Source organism: Hemitrygon akajei, unplaced genomic scaffold (genome assembly GCF_048418815.1).
Source record: "Hemitrygon akajei unplaced genomic scaffold, sHemAka1.3 Scf000043, whole genome shotgun sequence".
Classification (NCBI taxonomy): Eukaryota; Metazoa; Chordata; class Chondrichthyes; order Myliobatiformes; family Dasyatidae; genus Hemitrygon; species Hemitrygon akajei.
Genome location: NW_027331929.1, coordinates 1,961,411 through 1,980,622, shown reverse-complemented (window position 1 = coordinate 1,980,622; position 19,212 = coordinate 1,961,411). Strand labels below are relative to the sequence as shown.

The following is a 19,212-nucleotide window of genomic DNA, read 5'->3' as shown; positions in this document are numbered from 1 at the left end:
TCTCTGGGGCAGTAAATTCCACAGCCCCACTACCCTCTGAGTGAAGAAATTTCTCCGCATCTCAGTCCTGGAACGGCATCCCCTTATTTTAAGATTATGCCCCCTAGTCCTAGTTTCACCCATCATTGGGAACATTCTCCCCGCATCCACCCGATCAAGCCCCTTCACAATCTTATATGTTTCAATAAGATCGCCTCTCATTCTTCGGAACTCCAACGAGTAGAGTCCCAATCTACTCAACCTCTCATCATACATCAACCCACCCATCCCCGGAATTAACCTAGTGAACCTTCTCTGCACTACCTCGAGAGCCAGTATGTCCTTTCTTAAATATGGACACCAGAACTGCACGCAGTACTCCAGGTGTGGTCTCACCAATACTCGGTACAACTGCAGTAAGACCTCCCTGTTCTTATACTCCATCCCCCTAGCAATAAAAGCCAGCATTCCATTGGCCTTCTTGACCACCTGCTGCACTTGCATACTGACTTTTTGTGTTTCCTGCACCAGGACCCCCAATGAATCTCTCATTGTGAGATGTGGGAACACCCAGTGTGAGGTGTGGGAAAGATGAGAGAGTCTCTCGGTGTGAGATGTGGGAACTCCCAGTGTGAGGTGTGGGAAAGATGTGAGAGTCTCTCGGTGTGGAATGTGGGAACTCCCAGTGTGAGGTGTGGGAAAGATGTGAGAGTCTCTCGGTGTGGGCTGTGGGAACTCCCAGTGTGAGGTGTGGGAAAGATGTGAGAGTCTCTCGGTGTGAGATGTGGGAACACCCAGTGTGAGGTGTGGGAAAGATGAGAGAGTCTCTCGGTGTGAGATGTGGGAACTCCCAGTGTGAGGTGTGGGAAAGATGTGAGAGTCTCTCGGTGTGGAATGTGGGAACTCCCAGTGTGAGGTGTGGGAAAGATGTGAGAGTCTCTCGGTGTGAGATGTGGGAACTCCCAGTGTGAGGTGTGGGAAAGATGTGAGAGTCTCTCGGTGTGGGCTGTGGGAACTCCCTGTGTGAGGTGTGGGAAAGATGTGGGAGTCTCTCGGTGTGAGATGTGGGAACTCCCAGTGTGAGGTGTGGGAAAGATGTGAGAGTCTCTCATTGTGAGATGTGGGAACTCCCAGTGTGAGGTGTGGGAAAGATGTGAGAGTCTCTCGGTGTGAGATGTGGGAACTCCCAGTGTGAGGTGTGGGAAAGATGTGAGAGTCTCTCGGTGTGGGATGTGGGAACTCCCAGTGTGAGGTGTGGGAAAGATGTGAGAGTCTCTCGGTGTGGGATGTGGGAACTCCCAGTGTGAGGTGTGGGAAAGATGAGAGAGTCTCTCGGTGTGGAATGTGGGAACTCCCAGTGTGAGGTGTGGGAAAGATGTGAGAGTCTCTCGGTGTGGGCTGTGGGAACTCCCAGTGTGAGGTGTGGGAAAGATGTGAGAGTCTCTCGGTGTGGGATGTGGGAACTCCCAGTGTGAGGTGTGGGAAAGATGTGAGAGTCTCTCGGTGTGAGATGTGGGAACACCCAGTGTGAGGTGTGGAAAAGATGTGAGAGTCTCTCGGTGTGGGCTGTGGGATCACCCAGTGTGAGGTGTGGGAAAGATGAGAGAGTCTCTCGGTGTGGGATGTGGGAACTCCCAGTGTGAGGTGTGGGAAAGATGTGAGAGTCTCTCGGTGTGAGCTGTGGGAACTCCCAGTGTGAGGTGTGGGAAAGATGTGAGAGTCTCTCGGTGTGAGATGTGGGAACACCCAGTGTGAGGTGTGGAAAAGATGTGAGAGTCTCTCGGTGTGGGCTGTGGGAACTCCCAGTGTGAGGTGTGGGAAAGATGTGAGAGTCTCTCGGTGTGAGATGTGGGAACACCCAGTGTGAGGTGTGGAAAAGATGTGAGAGTCTCTCGGTGTGGGCTGTGGGAACTCCCAGTGTGAGGTGTGGGAACTCCCAGTGTGAGGTGTGGGAACTCCCAGTGTGAGGTGTGGGAACACCCAGTGTGAGGTGTGGGAAAGATGAGAGAGTCTCTCGGTGTGGGATGTGGGAACTCCCAGTGTGAGGTGTGGGAAAGATGTGAGAGTCTCTCGGTGTGAGATGTGGGAACTCCCAGTGTGAGGTGTGGGTAAGATGTGAGAGTCTCTCGGTGTGAGATGTGGGAACACCCAGTGTGAGCTGTGGGAAAGATGTGAGAGTCTCTCGGTGTGAGATGTGGGAACTCCCAGTGTGAGCTGTGGGAAAGATGTGAGAGTCTCTCGGTGTGGGATGTGGGAACTCCCAGTGTGAGGTGTGGGAAAGATGTGAGAGTCTCTCGGTGTGGGATGTGGGAACACCCAGTGTGAGGTGTGGGAAAGATGTGAGAGTCTCTCGGTGTGGGATGTGGGAACTCCCAGTGTGAGGTGTGGGAAAGATGTGAGAGTCTCTCGGTGTGGGATGTGGGAACTCCCAGTGTGAGGTGTGGGATAGATGTGAGAGTCTCTCGGTGTGGGATGTGGGAACTCCCAGTGTGAGGTGTGGGAAAGATGAGAGAGTCTCTCATTGTGAGATGTGGGAACTCCCAGTGTGAGGTGTGGGAAAGATGTGAGAGTCTCTCGGTGTGGGATGTGGGAACTCCCAGTGTGAGGTGTGGGGAAGATGTGAGAGTCTCTCGGTGTGAGATGTGCGAACTCCCAGTGTGAGGTGTGGGAAAGATGTGAGAGTCTCTCGGTGTGGGATGTGGGAACTCCCAGTGTGAGGTGTGGGAAAGATGTGAGAGTCTCTCGGTGTGGGATGTGGGAACTCCCAGTGTGAGGTGTGGGAAAGATGTGAGAGTCTCTCGGTGTGGGATGTGGGAACTCCCAGTGTGAGGTGTGGGAAAGATGTGAGAGTCTCTCGGTGTGGGATGTGGGAACTCCCAGTGTGAGGTGTGGGAAAGATGTGAGAGTCTCTCGGTGTGGGCTGTGGGAACACCCAGTGTGAGGTGTGGGAAAGATGTGAGAGTCTCTCGGTGTGAGATGTGGGAACTCCCAGTGTGAGGTGTGGGAAAGATGTGAGAGTCTCTCGGTGTGGGCTGTGGGAACACCCAGTGTGAGGTGTGGGAAAGATGTGAGAGTCTCTCGGTGTGGGCTGTGACCCTCTGAGGTTGGACCTGGGATACCACACCTGATTTGATCCAGATAAAATGAGTCAGGGGATCAAGCTGTCCGGGTTTATGAGTTGCTGAGCGAGTATTTCTGTTCTGTGCTCAGGTGTTTGGTTGTGAAGTTCCTTTGGAAGCAAAGCAGAGAACGAGTCCCCATTCCATCCCTCACAGGGAGAGGCTGTGGTTAAATACGCTGTTTTGTGTTTGCACCGGTAGAAAGAGACCGGAGTTTCAAAATTCAATTCGTATTTGGAAATTCCCCCTGACTGTCACCTGTCCATCTGCCAGTGGGAGTCAAAGAGAAACTCAAGATGCTGAAGTTAGAACAGAACATGGAACAGTACATCGCAGGAACAGGCCTTCCCGCCACAATGGTGTGCCAAACCAGCTGAAAAGTAAATCAACAACCCCCGAAATAAACTAATGACTCCCTCCTACACAATGTCCATAACCTCTCAACCTTCCTCACACCCATGTGCTTATCTAAACTTTTCTTAAAAGCCCCCATTGTATTTTCTTCCACCTCCATAACAGATAGGGCAATCCGGGGATCCACTCCTCTCTGAGTAGAACAACTTACCCTCAGTCTGAATCAGAGTTTCCAGTGACTCACTCAGGAGAAAGTTTGATGAGTCTCATTCACTCAAACGCTAGTTCTTTAGACATTACATTTCTGTACCAAGGAAGGTAGAAAATAGCTGGAGTCAGACTGAGTAAGGCTAGAAATACCATTTATGCCTCTATCAGACTCAGTCGCAATCATTGCAGATGTCAGCATCAGCTCTGCGAAGCCACGCACATTCCCTCACATTGCTTGTCCATTTCCAACATCACCTCTGACCTTTCCTTGCTTCGTCTGTGTTACGTCACAATTATCTCAAAATGCGTGGAGAATCTCCTCCCGTTAGAAGATGCCGCTGTTGTTTCCTGCTGCAATGATTGCAGAAATGTGGAATCACCATGAACTACAGCAACATGTCATTGACTCCTCTGTCTATTGCAAGCTGCAATGATATACTTGTCCTCGAGTATATCGGCGTGCGAGCCTCTGCTGAGAGCAAACCCCCTTGAAGCCAAATGTCCCAACACTACATTTCACTCAGTCCTAACTAGCAAATGCCAACCAATAATTTACATTTACATACCCTGTCGTCATCAAGTGGTTTTCTACTAATAAATTGTCAGAACATGCGAATCTGTGATTAAGCAGAATTAGGTTTTACAATGAAGTTATGTTCCTGTTTGACCCTGTACCAAAGGCCTGAAAATTAGGACCATCTCAGTGCACACTGTGGTCAGCATTGTCTCGGTGGGCTGAAGGGTCAGTATCTGTGATCTGTTGCTCTGTGCCTCTATCGGAAGTATGCTCCAGATATCACTGGACAGACATACAGACATGGTTTGGGAGTTGATGCGAACTGCGGCTCTGATACAGAGAATGGCTGTACTGTCACATTTGCAAAGTAATCCAACTCTCTCTGACTCACTGTCTGCTTGTGTGTAATTCAGGACATCACCAGAAGGCGGCGCTGTCCAACACCGGGATCAGATTGTAAACAAGACGACGACAATCAACAATCGTCAGTCAGAATCAGAATGGCTACAGGTATGTTCACCTGGATCTTTATAACTAAACTTCTGCCCTGTTGGTGCACAATAGTTCAGATGAAGAAGCTTACACAGGCGTTAACAGGGCAGAGATAAAGTTTCATCAAGCAGTGTCATTGATCACACTGGTAAAGTGCCTTTGTGTAATCGATCGGTCCAACAGTTCCAGCGCAGGGACCTGACACCAGTAATGGTCGAATGACTCCACTCACCAGGCAAAGCTTCACCTGAGTGAAAGGAGCCGGAGACCCTGAATCAGCAGGTTGAGAGTGAAACACAAACAAGGGTGTGACAACGGTGTTGCTTGTTACATCAAAGTCTACAGACAGACGGACATACTTTATTGATCCCGAGGGAAATTGGATTTCGTTACAGCCGCACCAACCACGGATAGTGTAGAAATATAGCAATATAACTCCATAAATAATTAAATAATAATGTTAATCATGCCAAGTGGAAATAAGTCCAGGACCCGCCTATTAGCTCAGGGTGTCTGACACTCCGAGGGAGGAGTTGTAAAGTTTGATGGCCACAGGCAGGAATGACTTCCTATGACGCTCAGTGTTGCATCTCGGTGGAATGAGTCTCTGGCTGAATGTACTCCTGTGCCTGACCAGTACATTATGGGGTGGATGGGAGACATTTTCCAAGATGGCATGCAGCTTGGACAGCATCCTCTTTTCAGACACCACCGTCAGAGAGTCCAGTTCCACCCCTACAACATTATCTAGGTTCAGTGTTTGTTGCACATTAGGGCCTGTTTAGAGGTGAAAGACATCTTCAACTTTCATTTACAAAATTCAGAGACAGGTGACAAGAGCATTTCCTGGATTTCAAAGCTTGTGCGATAATACAACACTTCAGGTTTTGTCAGGGCAGCTCTCAACTCCCCCCTCGCTGCGCAAAGTAGATGAGGGGAGTTTTCCGAACTCAGTTATCTGTAGCCGAGCCGAGAACATTGCCTGCCTTGGAAATGGCTGAGGATCAGGAGACACTTCATTTGTGGTCTGCATCGGTCTGTCACTGTCTGGTATGGAGGGGCTACTGCACAGGACCGAGAGAAGCTGCCGGAAGTTGTAAATATTCAGGGAGCGGTGTCTCAGAAAGGCAGCGTCCATTATTAAGGACGTCCAGCACCTAGGGCATGCCCTTTTCCCACTGTTACCATCAGGGAGGAGGTACAGAAGCCTGAAGGCACACACTCAGCGATTCAGGAACAGCTTCTTCCCCTCTGCCATCAGGGAGGGTGTACAGGAGCCTGAAGGCAGACACTCAGCGATTCAGGAACAGCTTCGTCCTCTCTGTCATCCCATTCCTAAATGGACATTGAATATTTGGACACTCCCTTACTTTGTTCAAAATATACAGTCTTTCTGTTCTTGCACATTTTTTAAAAATCTATTCAACATACATAAGTGGTTTACTTGTTTACTTATTTTTTTAAATTTTATTATTATTTTTCACTGCCAGATTACCTATTGCATTGAACTGCTGCTGCTAAGTTAACAAATTTCACGTCACATGCCGGTGATAATAAACCTGATTCTGTTGTACGTGTGCAAGTTTACCCTTCAAGCTCCCGTGTTCCGGGGCAAACTGTCCCAGCCGAACCAGATAACAAACAACCCCATCCGGTAACGTACTTGTGAATGTCCCCGACACTCTTCCCAGCTGAATCACATCCATCCTGTAGATTGTTAGCAACTGCATCCTTAGCAAATGCAAAGCTCTCTCAGCGAGACTTTGTTTAGCTACTGGAACTGCACGCAAGACTCTCCCTTTGCCAATGACTTGTATAGTTGCTACATGGCAATTATTATCCAGGAGACGGGATGGGACCCAGGGGACCAGGCATCATGGGCTTCAAGGTTATGTTCAATCTGTAACCCAGGGGACTGGACGTTGTCCATCTCAAGGCAGTGGTCAGTCTTTGACCCAGGGGACAAGACAGTGTGTGAGAAAGCAACCGGAGAACGTGTGATCTGAAGGATCGGACCACGAGTAATCCAGTGGCTTGTCTGTCAGTGACACAGGTGACTGGACGGTTTGTGATCCAGGGAGAATTATGTCTGTGGGAGATAATCCCAGTGATAATTCCCGGTATCACCTAATGCCTTTCCATTAATAACCGCTGGTTATTGGTGTGTTCAGTTAATGCGTAGTCGGTGATCAGTATTTCTGTGTCTATCCAGTTCTTTTTCTGGGAGTGGATGTGTCCACTCACTGGTTTATCGGGATGGTCACCTAGCAGGATGTGTGGTTCACATTCACCAGCACAGTCCCACTCCAAATCCGGTCAGCAGGAGACCCGGCTCCATTGCAGACACCCATTGTGAATCCTTGTTCGAGTATAAATCACTCTAAACCTGCAATTCATCACTGACTGCAGGTGGGAAATTAAATTCGGTACAGAAAGTACTCAAGAGGCTTTTACCAGGTAACTCATCGAGGAAAGATGATCGGGACACGGGAAGCAAGGTTCCAAAGCAGGGTCAGATTGAGAGCAATGTCCCAATGGAATGCGGTCCGGCCGCAGAGGAGGAGAAGCAAATTCAGCCCAGCGAAAGTGACGTCAGAGACTCTGAGCAGGACCCTGGAACCGGCACAAGTGAGGCGACTGCCTGTCAGCCCAGAGACAGTGACGTCAGAGACACTGAGCAGGACCCTGGACCCAGCACAAGTGAGGCGACTGCCTGTCAGCCCAGAGACAGTGACGTCAGAGACACTGAGCAGGACCCTGGACCCAGCACAAGTGAGGCGACTGCCTGTCAGCCGAGAAACAGTGACGTCAGAGACACTGAGCAGGACCCTGGAACCGGCACAAGTGAGGCGACTGCCTGTCAGCCCAGAGACAGTGACGTCAGAGACACTGAGCAGGACCCTGGAACCGGCACAAGTGAGGCGACTGCCTGTCAGCTCGGAAACTCATTAAACACGGAATTGTCAAGTGCCCAACAGGGAGTGGGTGAGTGAAACATGAGGGTGATGTGTTCGCAGAATGAGGTGGGAAGTGGGTAAATGTGATTCCTTGTTGGAGGGTTGGTCAGAGAGGGGAAAAGTGTGGGCGTGTGCAGTCGGTGTAGTGTGGCACCGGTTAACGCACTACAGGAAATGTCCTACCTGTTCTGCGGATTTCCAGGATGTGTATCGGAGGAAATGCAGCTATCCGGATAAGGAGTATTTCCAGGATATGAGTTATGGGAAATGTATTCACCAGGATAGAGAGAGTATCTCTGGGAAGCGATAACCCCAACATTTATTGCCCATTTTAAACTGAAATCGGTGAGTGGGTGGGACGGTGGGAGAGACAGGTATCTGGTGAATGGGTTCCTGCTGGGAACGTCTAGCACAGCGCATTGATGGGTCGATTTTTTAAGGCCATTGTTGGAGATTAGGGCAAAATACGTGTTTCCAGCTGAAAGCAGGTAAACACTGAGGTTCAAGACATGACTGGTTTGTTAGGGCTGGGTGAGAGCGGTGGAGACAAGCGAGATTTGAGTTTGTGACTACATTCTCATTTTATATTCGCCGTGCCAGAGTTTACAATCTCCGACCTCCTGGCAGAGGGGGGCGAGTATCGACTGTACCAACTGACAAAGTTCTACAGGGACAGACTCAAACATGCAATTGAAGAAAAAGTTGAAAGACTCGGTTGGATGTTGACAAAGGAGGGACATTTCAGTAGAGAAGAAAATGAGGTGAGTGTATTTAGTGTATTGTCACCGAACCGCTGGTATCAGAGGGAATAGTGATCGATATTAATCTCCTGCACGTTCTATAAGTTCTGCATGGCATTAAAGACTTTGATCTCTGACTTGTCTTCGGTAGATCTGTTTCAGCTGTTCAGGTGGGGAGCACTGGGAACTGCAGGTTCAGAGTCACCTTCACCTCTCACACCTGCTGTATTTATCAGTGTACCGGACCTCAGTCAGACCTTTGTCTTCAGTAGATCTGTTTCAGCTGTTCAGGTGGGGAGCACTGGGAACTGCAGGTTCAGAGTCACCTTCTCCTCTCACACCTGCTGTATTTATCAGTGTACCGGACCTCAGTCAGACCTATGTCTTCAGTAGATCTGTTTCAGCTTTTCAGGTGGGGAGCACTGGGAACTGCTGATTCAGTCACCTTCTCCTCTCACACCTGCTGTATTTATCAGTGTACCGGACTTCAGTAAGACCTTTGTCTTCAGTAGATCTGTTTCAGCTGTTCAGGTGGGGAGCACTGGGAACTGCAGGTTCAGAGTCACCTTCTCCTCTCACACCTGCTGTATTTATCAGTGTACCGGACCTCAGTCAGACCTTTGTCTTCAGTAGATCTGTTTCAGCTGTTCAGGTGGGGAGCACTGGGAACTGCAGGTTCAGAGTCACCTTCTCCTCTCACACCTGCTGTATTTATCAGTGTACCGGACCTCAGTCAGACCTTTGTCTTCAGTAGATCTGTTTCAGCTGTTCAGGTGGGGAGCACTGGGAACTGTAGGTTCAGAGTCACCTTCTCCTCTCACACCTCCTGTATTTATCAGTGTACCGGACCTCAGTCAGACCTCTGACAAGGTTCCGCACGGAAGGTTAGTTAGGAAGGTTCAATCGTTAGGTATTAATATTGAAGTAATAAATGGATTCAACAGTGGCTGGATGGGAGATGCCAGAGAGTAGTGGTGGGTAACTGTTTGTCAGGTTGGAGTCCGTTGACTAGTGGTGTGCCTCAGGGATCTGTACTGGGTCCAATGTTGTTTGTCATATACATTAATGATCTGGATGATGGGGTGGTACATTGGATTACTAAGTATACAGATGATACTAAGATAGGTGGCGTTGTGGAAAATGAAGTAGTTTTCAAATCTTACAGAGAGATTTAGGACAGTTAGAAGAGTGGGCTGAAAGTTTGCAGATTGAGCTTAATGCTGATAAGTTTGAGGTGCTTTATTTTTATAGGACTAATCAAAATAGGACATACATGGTAAATGGTAGGGCGTTGAAGAGTGCAGTATAACACAGTGAACTAGTAATAATGGTGCATAGTTCCCTGAAGGTGGAATCTCATGTGGATAGGGTGGTGAAGAAAGCTTTTGGTATGCTGGCCTTTATAAATCAGAGCACTGAGTGCAGGAGTTGGGAAGTAAAGATAAATTGTACAAGGCATTTTTAAGGCCAAATTTGGAGTATTGTGTACAGTTCTGGCCACCGTATTATTCATAAAGATGTCAACAAAATATAGAGTGTACAGAGGAGATTTACTAGAATGTTACCTGGGTCTCAGCACCTAAGTACAGAGAAAGGTTGAACAAGTTAAGTATTTATTCTTTACAGCGTTGAAGTTTCGGGGGGGGGGGCATTTGATAGAGGCATTTAAAATTATGAGGGGATAGATAGTGTTGATATGGATAGGCTTTTTTCCATTGAGAGTAGGCGAGATTCAAACAAATGGACATGAGTTGAGAGTTGGGGGCAAAAGTTAAGGGGTAACACGAGGGGGAACTTCTTTACTCAGAGAGTGGTAACTGTGTGGAATGAGCTTACAGTAGAAGTGGCAAAGGCAGGTTCAATATTGTCATTTTAAAAACTGGATATGTATATGGACAGGAAGGGAATGGAGGGTTATGGGCTGAGTGCAGGTAGGTGGGACTAGGTGAGAGTAAGCGCTCGGCACGGACTGTGTTACTGTGCTGTAATAGTCATATCGTTGTATGACATAAGTGCAAGGGCTGCATATCTGGACTGTTGAACCGGCATTCAGTCTAAAATTAATTTTGCATCTTATCAGGACCGTCGGTCAAATTCACCTCAGCTCATTAATCCAGGATGAATATTAATCTGTGAGATTCGCCATGTCTGTCCATCTACTCCTCAATAAATTAATTGTTTGCTTTTTTAGAAAGTCACTGAACTGACAGAGAATGGAAACCGGACAGAGAGCTCCAGACTCTTCCTCAGTTTGGTGAATGGCAAAGGCTCCCGGGCCCGGAGGGCGATGTGGGAATCCTTTGTGATGTGGAGGACTGAGTTACCGAAGTTGGACAGCATACTGAGGGAGATACAGGAGCTCGGTATGTTAAAACCACGCACTCAACACAAAGGCACATTAAATAGTTGTAATTATTTTAGTTTTGTTTTCATGAACTCTTTTGTTGATTTAAACAGGTCCTGACCCAGAGGAATGCATAAACATCGCACAAGGGTTGTCTGAGTTACCCACTGAACTGACAGGTGAGTGATGAAATGCTCAGTTCAAACCACATCTCAAATGTTAGACTGTGACTTGGCAGAATCTGGGAACGAGAATCCACCATCAATCATTCGCCGATCTCTGGTTTCAGGTTACAATTCAGATCATCTCTCGTTGCAGCCTGAACATTGTAAAATGTATTTTTCCAGCTGTTCCAGCTGTTAATGTATTCATCCAGCCCTGGTGTCTCTGAACCCTCCACTCCGGGTCCTAATGCTCTGGGAATCCCCACACACCCCAGACAGGCTCCTGACACACTGTATGACCCAGTCCAGGTGACCTTTCTCTCTTCAGACCTTTCAGATTCCGAAGCACCTCCTTCGTAAAAGCAACTGCACTCAATTCTGATTCTCAAACCTCTACTTACCTCACACGCCACCGAATCCAAGCAACATCCTGGTGAACCTGTTCTGCACCCTCTACAATCATCCCCAGTGCTGGACAATCAGAAGTGAACACAATACTCTAGATGCACCTTAAAACCATCAGACTTAGGCAGACAATTAAGCCATTCAGCTCAGTGAATTTGCTCCGCAATTCCTCTCAACCCCATTATCCTGCCTTCTGTAAATGTTGACGCTCTTCCGAATCAGGAACATAGACCTGCATTTTAGTATGACCACTGACTTGTCTTCCTCTGCCAACTATGAGAATAATTTCATAGATTCACCACCCGCCAGCGAAAGCAATTTCTCGCAATATGGTTCCCCGCCAGCCAGGGCAATTCACCACAGTTCCCAGGCATGTTAACCTTGTGTATGAGCCTCCCACGTGGGAACCTTGTCAAAGATTCTACCAATATCCAAGTAGACAACATCCATCTGTAACTTCATCCATCACCTTTGTCACCTCCTGGAGGAACTCAATTAAGTTAGCCAGACACAGACACCACCCAAAGCCTTGCTGATGAACCCTCAAACATTCTCCCTTTCATACTCCCATGCGGCAGAAAATATAAAAAAGCTGAAGGTACGTACCACCAGCCTCAAGGACAGCTTTAATTCTGCATTTATGACTATTGAATGGTCACCTACTATGTTATTACTGGCTCCTAATAATAAGAAAATTTTATATATAAAATTGTAACATTATGTAACTCATAAACAATAACCACTTATTTAGATAGCCATAATACGTACAGAAAAGCAGAAAGAATACCTTTAGCGTATGAACGAATTTAAGGAACAACTGATAATCAATTATGTAATTCCATATCAAACATCTTTCAATGTTAAATTGTATCAAAACACATTTGATTCTCTCCCTTGTTTGGCTAACAGAACCTCCAAGTATATATAAGATTCATCCAGTACTTGTGAAATTTCTACAACATCTAATAAGCACTGGTGGACAATAATCACCCTATTAACAACCACAAAGGAACAGCCACTGTTATCAAAATAAGTGCAGGGATTCCCCATTGTGAATCTTTGAGCCCACTATGGTTTTGTCCGGCTTTAAACCCGATCATAATTTACTGAAACGGAGAAATCTCAAGTATCAAATCTGAAAAAAAACCCAAATTATACCTTGACACTGCTATACATTGATGATTTGAAGTTATTTGCTCTTGCATCAGTAAAGCTAAAACAAATAATTCAAATAATGGAACTAATTTCCAAAGGTATAAACTTGAGACTAGAAAAGTACAGAACATGAAACATAAAGAAAGGTGCAATAAAGCCAGCAGAATATCAAACAGAGCATCGGGATACAAGGCAGCCGATGGGTGAATATGAAACATATACGTAGGATAACAATAAGCAAGGAAAATAGATCATCTTGTGATAAAGGAAAGTCTTTCAATAAAATTTACTTCAAGGCCGAAGAAAATCTGAATTTACATCAAGGATGAAGGAAATCTGCCAAACAGAGCTGAACAGTAAAAGTATAACAAAGGGAGTAAACATTCACTGGGCCCATATTGATGGATTCTTTTGGTATAGTTTCCTGGTCTGAAACGGATCTGGAAAATACGCAAAGAAAAGTAAGAACTTACAGAACAATTTCTAGCAGACACCATGTGCACTGGAGCGCACTTTGATACGAAATAGGACGGTGTGAGTATGATGCGTCACAGCTCTAAAACAAATGACACAACAGTCAGATAAAAACTCTCAGAATCAGGTTTAATATCACGGACAGAAGTTGTGAAAACTGTTTTCAGTGCCAGCAGCACAATTGTAGAAACAGGATTGTATCAGCGTGATTTAATCAGTCTGATGGCCTGGTGGAAGAAGCTGTCCCGGAGCCTGTTGGTCCTGGCTTTTATGCTGCGGTGCCGTTTCTCTGATAGGAGGAGCTGGAACAGTGTGTGCTTGGTGAGACTTGGGTCCAGAATGATCCTCTGGGCCCTTTTTCCCTTCCTGTCTCTGTAATGTCCTGAATAGTGGGAAGTTCACATCGACAGATGGGCTGGGCTGTCCGCACCACTCTCCGCAGAGTCCTGCGATCGAGGGAAGTACGGTTCCCGTACCGGGCAGTGATGCAGCCAGTCGGGATGCTCTCAGTTGCACCCCGTGTAGAAAATTGTTCGCATTCGGAGGCCCATACCAAACCTCCTCAACCATCTGAGGTGAAAGAGGTGCTGTTGTGACTTTTCCTCACCCACGGCTGGTGTGTACAGACCACGTGAGATCCTCAGTGATGTTTCTGCCGGGGAACTTAAAGCTGTTCACCCTCTCAACCCCAGATCCATTGAGGTCAACAGGGGTCAGCCTATCTCCATTCCTCCTGATTTTGCGACATTGCAACCATCTCCTTCGTTTTTCCGACATTGAGGGAGAAGTTGTTTTCTTGACACCATTGTGTCAGGGTGATGACTCTTCAGTTTGCATATAAGGAGAAGGTGGGAGTGGAGGATGCTATCACTTATTTGCTGCACAAATCACTCTCTCACCTAGATGGGGTCAGTTGTGCTGTGAGGATTACATTCCTTGACTTCTCTAGTGCCTTTAACACCATCCAGCCCAAGATCTTAAGGCACAAACTAACGGAGATGGGAGTAGACTCTCACATGGTGGATTGGATAGTGGACTACTTGACAGATAGACCTCAGTATGTGCGGTTGGGAGACTGTAGGTCTGACACGGTGGTCAGCAGCACAGGAGCGCCGCAGGGAACCGTACTCTCTCCGGTCCTGTTCACCCTGTACACATCAGACTTCCAATACAACTCGGAGTCTTGCCATGTGCAGAAGTTCGCTGATGACACGGCCATAGTGGGCTGCGTCAGGAATGGACAGGAGGAGGAGTATAGGAAACTGATACAGGACTTTGTGATATGGTGCAACTCAAACTACCTGCATCTCAATATCACCAAGACCAAGGAGATGGTGGTGGACTTTAGGAGATCTAGGCCTCATATGGAGCCAGTGATCATTAATGGAGAATGTGTGGAGCAGGTTAAGACCTACAAGTATCTGGGAGTACAGTTAGACGAGAAGCTAGACTGGACTGCCAACACAGATGCCTTGTGCAGGAAGGCACAGAGTCGACTGTACTTCCTTAGAAGGTTGGCGTCATTCAATGTCTGTAGTGTGATGCTGAAGATGTTCTATAGGTCAGTTGTGGAGAGCGCCCTCATCTTAGTGGTGGCGTGTTGGGGAGGAAGCATTAAGAAGAGGGACGCCTCACGTCTTAATAAGCTGGTAAGGAAGGCGGGCTCTGTCGTGGGCAAAGTACTGGAGAGTTTAACATCGGTAACTGAGCGAAGGGCGCTGAGTAGACTACGGTCAATTATGGAAAACCCTGAACATCCTCTACATAGCACCATCCAGAGACAGAGAAGCAGTTTCAGCGACAGGTTACTATCGATACAATGCTCCTCAGACAGGATGAAGAGGTCAAAACTCCCCAATGCCATTAGGCTTTACAATTCAACCGCCAGGACTTAAGAACTTTTTTAAAAGCTATTATTAATGCTTTTTGAGATAGTGATTTAGATGCATATCATATTTTTACTGAGTTAAGTATTGTATGTAATTAGTTTTGCTACAACAAGTGTATGGGACATTGGAAAAAAGGTTGAATTTCCCCATGGGGATGAATAAAGTATCTATCTATCTATCTATCTATCTATCTATCTATCTATCTATCTATCTATCTATCTATCTATCTATCTATCTATCTATCTATCTATCTATCTATCTATCTATCTATCTATCTATCTATCTACTTCTTCCGTGTAGGCTACCTCGGTATTATTTGAGATTTGGCCAATAAATGTAGTATCGTCAGCAAATTTAATTAGCAGATTGGAGCTGTGGGTGGCGACACAGTCATGCGTATACAGAGAATAAAGGAGACGGCTTAGGACACGGCCCTGAGGGGCACCTATATTGAGTGGCAGAGGTGAGGGAGCCCACTCTTACCACTTGCCGGCGATCTGACAGGAACTCCACGATTACGCTGCACAAGACAGGGTGAAGGCCGAGGTCACTGAGCTTCTGGTCAAGCCTGGAGGGAATGATAGTGTTGAATGCTGAACTGCAGTTCAAGAGCAGCATTCTGACATAGACATCCCTCTTCTCGGGATGTTTAAAGACTGTGTGTAGAACAGTGAGTGTTGTGTCGATCGGTTGTGTCAGTAGGAGAATTGTAGTGGGTCCAGTGTGTGTGGCAGCAAGCTGCAGATTTAGTCCATAGACAGCCTCTCAAAGCATTTGCTTATTATTGAGGTGCATGTGATAGGACGCCAGACGTTCAGAGATGCTGCCTTGGTGGTTTCAGGTACAGCGACAATGGTGGATGATTTGAAGCAGGAGGGCACTCTACACTTTGAGGGGGAGAGATTAAAAGTATCTGTAAACACACCTGTCCAGTTGTCCCGCGCAAATCCCGATTAATCCCCCTGGGATGCCGTCCGGTCCCGCAGCCTTGTGACTGTCCACTCGCTGGAAACACCCGCGTAATTCAGACTCAGAGATGACCAATGTGCAGACCGCTTTGGCGGCTCTCCTCGGGGGCTCAGTGTCGGCGATGTCGAACCGAGTGTGAAAAGATTTAGCTCCTCTGGGCGAGAGGCAGCATCACTGCACTGAGCTGTGAAATCAGTGAGAGTGTGTAGACCTGGCCATAAGCTGTGAGTGTTGCTGGCGGTGAGTTGTCCCTGAATCCTGTCTCTGTATTGTCGTTTCGCTGTCTGGGTGAATTTGCACAGATCGGAGCTGCGTTTCCTGAGCTCCAGCTGATCACCGGCAATGTAAGTTGTCGGTCACGCGGCAAGTGCTGTTCACACGGAACGGCTGATCCAGAGTTGCTGGTTTGGGCAATCCTGACTGGTTTCTGGTGGCAAACATTCCCCCTCGGTGACAATAACACACATCTGGGGGATGTATTACACAGCTGTGATAATAACAGCCGGGAACTCCTGCAGTAACATGAAAGGTTTACACAGCAGCACCAGGTACTCCAGATCCGGGGAACAAAAGGATTTGAGGGCATGCACATTCCGGGGTTCCACCAAGCATTCATGACCATGAAACAAAACATACCCTAAGTCCTTTTCTCTTCCCTGGTAGAGGGTGTGGTGTGTGTGTGTGTGTGTGTGTGTGTGTGTGTGTGTGTGTGTGTGTGTGTGTGTGTGTGTGTGTGTGTGTGTGTGTGTGTGTGTGTGTGTGTGTGTGTGTGTGTGTGTGAGTGTGAGTGTGAGTGTGTGTGTGTGTGTGTGTGTGTGTGTGTGTGTGTGACTGTGTGAGTGTGTGAGTGTGTGTGTGAGTGTGTGTGTGTGTGTGTTGCTGAATGATGGCACGATCATACCCTAAGTCCTTTTCTCTTCCCTGGTACAGGGGTGTGTTGGTGACTGTTGGAATCCAGAGACTTGGGAACAGTAGGAAAGCGGGCAGCTGGGATGCAGGCGTTTGGCTCAGCCACTAAGCCCGGTGGAAGCGTTTCTTCCGACAGCAGAAGGGGTAAAGGCGGGTTCCTGGTTCCTTACAACCAGTCGCTTTGGGCAGATGGGTCTGGTCGGCCGTGATTGGCAGCTCACCCAGCAACAGGAAAGCTCTGATCTCAAACATCCACGGCTCTGTAACTGTACCCCTCATGGGGAAGAGTTTGGGAGTAAACCCAGTGGATCTAGAGACCCTGAGGCACTTAAATAATGTTCAACGCAGACTGGCATCTCCTGAAACACCTCTGGTGCCAAGCTGTGTCAGTCTCTGCCGTTCCTTTGTGTTCATCAGATGCAGGGAGAGACGGAGCTTGCTACATCGGCAAAAGCTTCCTCTCCATATCGGAGTGTCCCGGTTGGACTGCAAACTAGCCATTTTATTTCTTGTCATTTCGAAGTGTTATCGATCCGCAAGTTCACTGCAATTCTCCCCCAGGCGCTGCCCGGCTTGAGTATTTCCCGCATATTCTGCTCCTGTTTTGATGCAAGAGCAGTGGACACCCGTGACACTCCAGTGTGTAGCTTTGCAAAAATGCACGTTGTACTGCTCTCCATATTCCCACACCAGGTCAACATTAACATCGTCTGTTAATGACTCAACAATGCTTTAAATATAGTGAAATGTTGTAACGGGAGTGCAGTCAGGATTGCAATAGGATATCAGGGAATGTTCACCTTCATCTGTAATTAGTGTCAGAATATGAGGATTGGATATTTTTCTGGGACAATCATCGCTGTTGGTTCCAGTGTCTGTGTACAGAATTTTACTTTCTGTCCTAACATCCATGGAAGCATTGAATTAATTCATGTAACCTCAAACACTGAATATTGAACTGTAGTTATAAAGTTCTTAGTCAGTTGAGCTGGTTAACATTTTGAATATGTTCTCTGTTCCCATGGAAGATGTTCAACAGAAACACAAGGAGACTCTGCGGGCACAAACTGAAACACTGAGAGTGAACACGATCCTGATGAGGGAGAAGGTGAAGGTTTTCCAGCTGGTTGATCGATACGCTGACCTCACGGTCATTTCTACTCTTCGAGATTGGACACTGGTGGAACATGAGCTGCTGGCAAGAGGCAGAGACCACGAGGAGTGGAGAGAGAAACATCTCCGCAGGGAGCTGGAAAAAATCCGGACTGATCAGTTGTTCCAGAGCAGCTTTTCCCGGAGTAAATCAAAATCTGGGAGTTCGGCAGCAGTGGCCGGAGTCCCAGGGATCGGGAAAACCACAATGGTACAAAAGATTGTTTATGACTGGGCCACGGGAAAAATTTACCAACAGTTCCAGTTCGTCCTCAGTTTCATGTTCCGAGATTTAAACACGATCAATTGTACAATAAACCTCTCGAACCTGGTGCTATTTTTCTATCCTTACCTCGGGAATGTCCTGAAATCACTGTGGAAGAATCCAGAGGGAATGCTATTTATATTTGATGGTTTGGATGAATTCAACGACACAATTGATTTTGCTGACAGCAGGAGAAACACAGACCCTCAGGACTCATGCACAGATCCTGAATTCCGGTGCAAGGTATCTGACATTGTGTACAGTTTAATCCAGGGCAAGCTGCTCCCAGGGTGTTCAGTGTTGGTGACCACCCGCCCCTCTGTGTTACATTTATTGACAAAGGCGAAGATCGGTGTCTGGGCTGAAATCCTGGGATTTGTTGGTGAGGAACGGAAGGAATATTTCATCAGGTATTTTGAAGATCAGACGGTGGCAGCAGCTGTTTTCAAACACGTGCAGGAGAACGAGATCCTGTACACCATGAGCTACAACCCCTCCTACTGCTGGATCCTCGCTCTGGCACTGGGCCCCTTCTTCACACAAAGAGTCAGGGACCCGCAGAGAGTTCCCAAGACCATCACTCAACTATACTCCTACTATATTTACAATATCCTGAAAAATCACGGTCGTGAGATTGAGAGACCCCGTGATGTGTTACTCAGGGTAGGTCAGATGGCCTACAGAGGAGTGTCCGAGAAGAAGATTGTGTTTGCAGACGGAGATTTGATCAAGTTCAATCTGCAGACTTCCCAGTTCCTGTCCGGGTTCCTGATGGAGCTTTTGGAGAGAGAGGATTCTGCCCAGAGCGTGGTGTACACATTCCCACACCTCACGATCCAAGAGTTTGTAGCTGCAGTCGCACAATTCCTGACTGTACATCCCGAGGATATCCTGAAATTCCTCACTGAAGCCCACAAGACGGAAGATGGGCGATTTGAGGTATTTCTCCGTTTTGTTGCTGGTCTCTCCAACCCAATGACAGCTCGGGGCCTGGAGGAGTTTCTGGGTGCATTTCCGCATCAAACAACCTGCCGGGTGATTGACTGGGTGAAGGAGGAGGTTAAACGCCAGAGTGGAAACATGGAAAGTGAAGCTGGTAGAAGGAGACTCCTGAACAC

At 47.4% G+C, this 19,212-nt stretch overlaps 1 protein-coding gene and 1 long non-coding RNA gene across 2 annotated transcripts in view; both read left to right on the top strand.

The window, feature by feature from the left end:
• Positions 1–19,212, top strand: part of LOC140720489 (uncharacterized) — a 179,483-nt gene that overhangs the window by 70,144 nt on the left and 90,127 nt on the right. The window lies entirely within an intron of this gene.
• LOC140720472 (uncharacterized) lies at positions 4,598–18,324 on the top strand. Its single transcript, XM_073035323.1, has 6 exons — positions 4,598–4,689; positions 8,229–8,389; positions 10,560–10,731; positions 10,826–10,891; positions 17,706–17,875; positions 18,283–18,324. The coding sequence occupies exons 1-6, from the start codon at positions 4,680–4,682 to the stop codon at positions 18,322–18,324; spliced, it is 621 nt and encodes a 206-aa protein (XP_072891424.1). The 5' UTR covers positions 4,598–4,679.

Bases quoted from the DNA above. Each gene is read 5' to 3' on its own strand.
- LOC140720472 (XM_073035323.1), top strand. The intron at 10,732-10,825 runs GTATGTTAAAAC...TGATTTAAACAG, and splicing joins GAGGGAGATACAGGAGCTCG to GTCCTGACCCAGAGGAATGC. The intron at 17,876-18,282 runs GCAAGAGGCAGA...TTTTGCTGACAG, and splicing joins TGGTGGAACATGAGCTGCTG to CAGGAGAAACACAGACCCTC.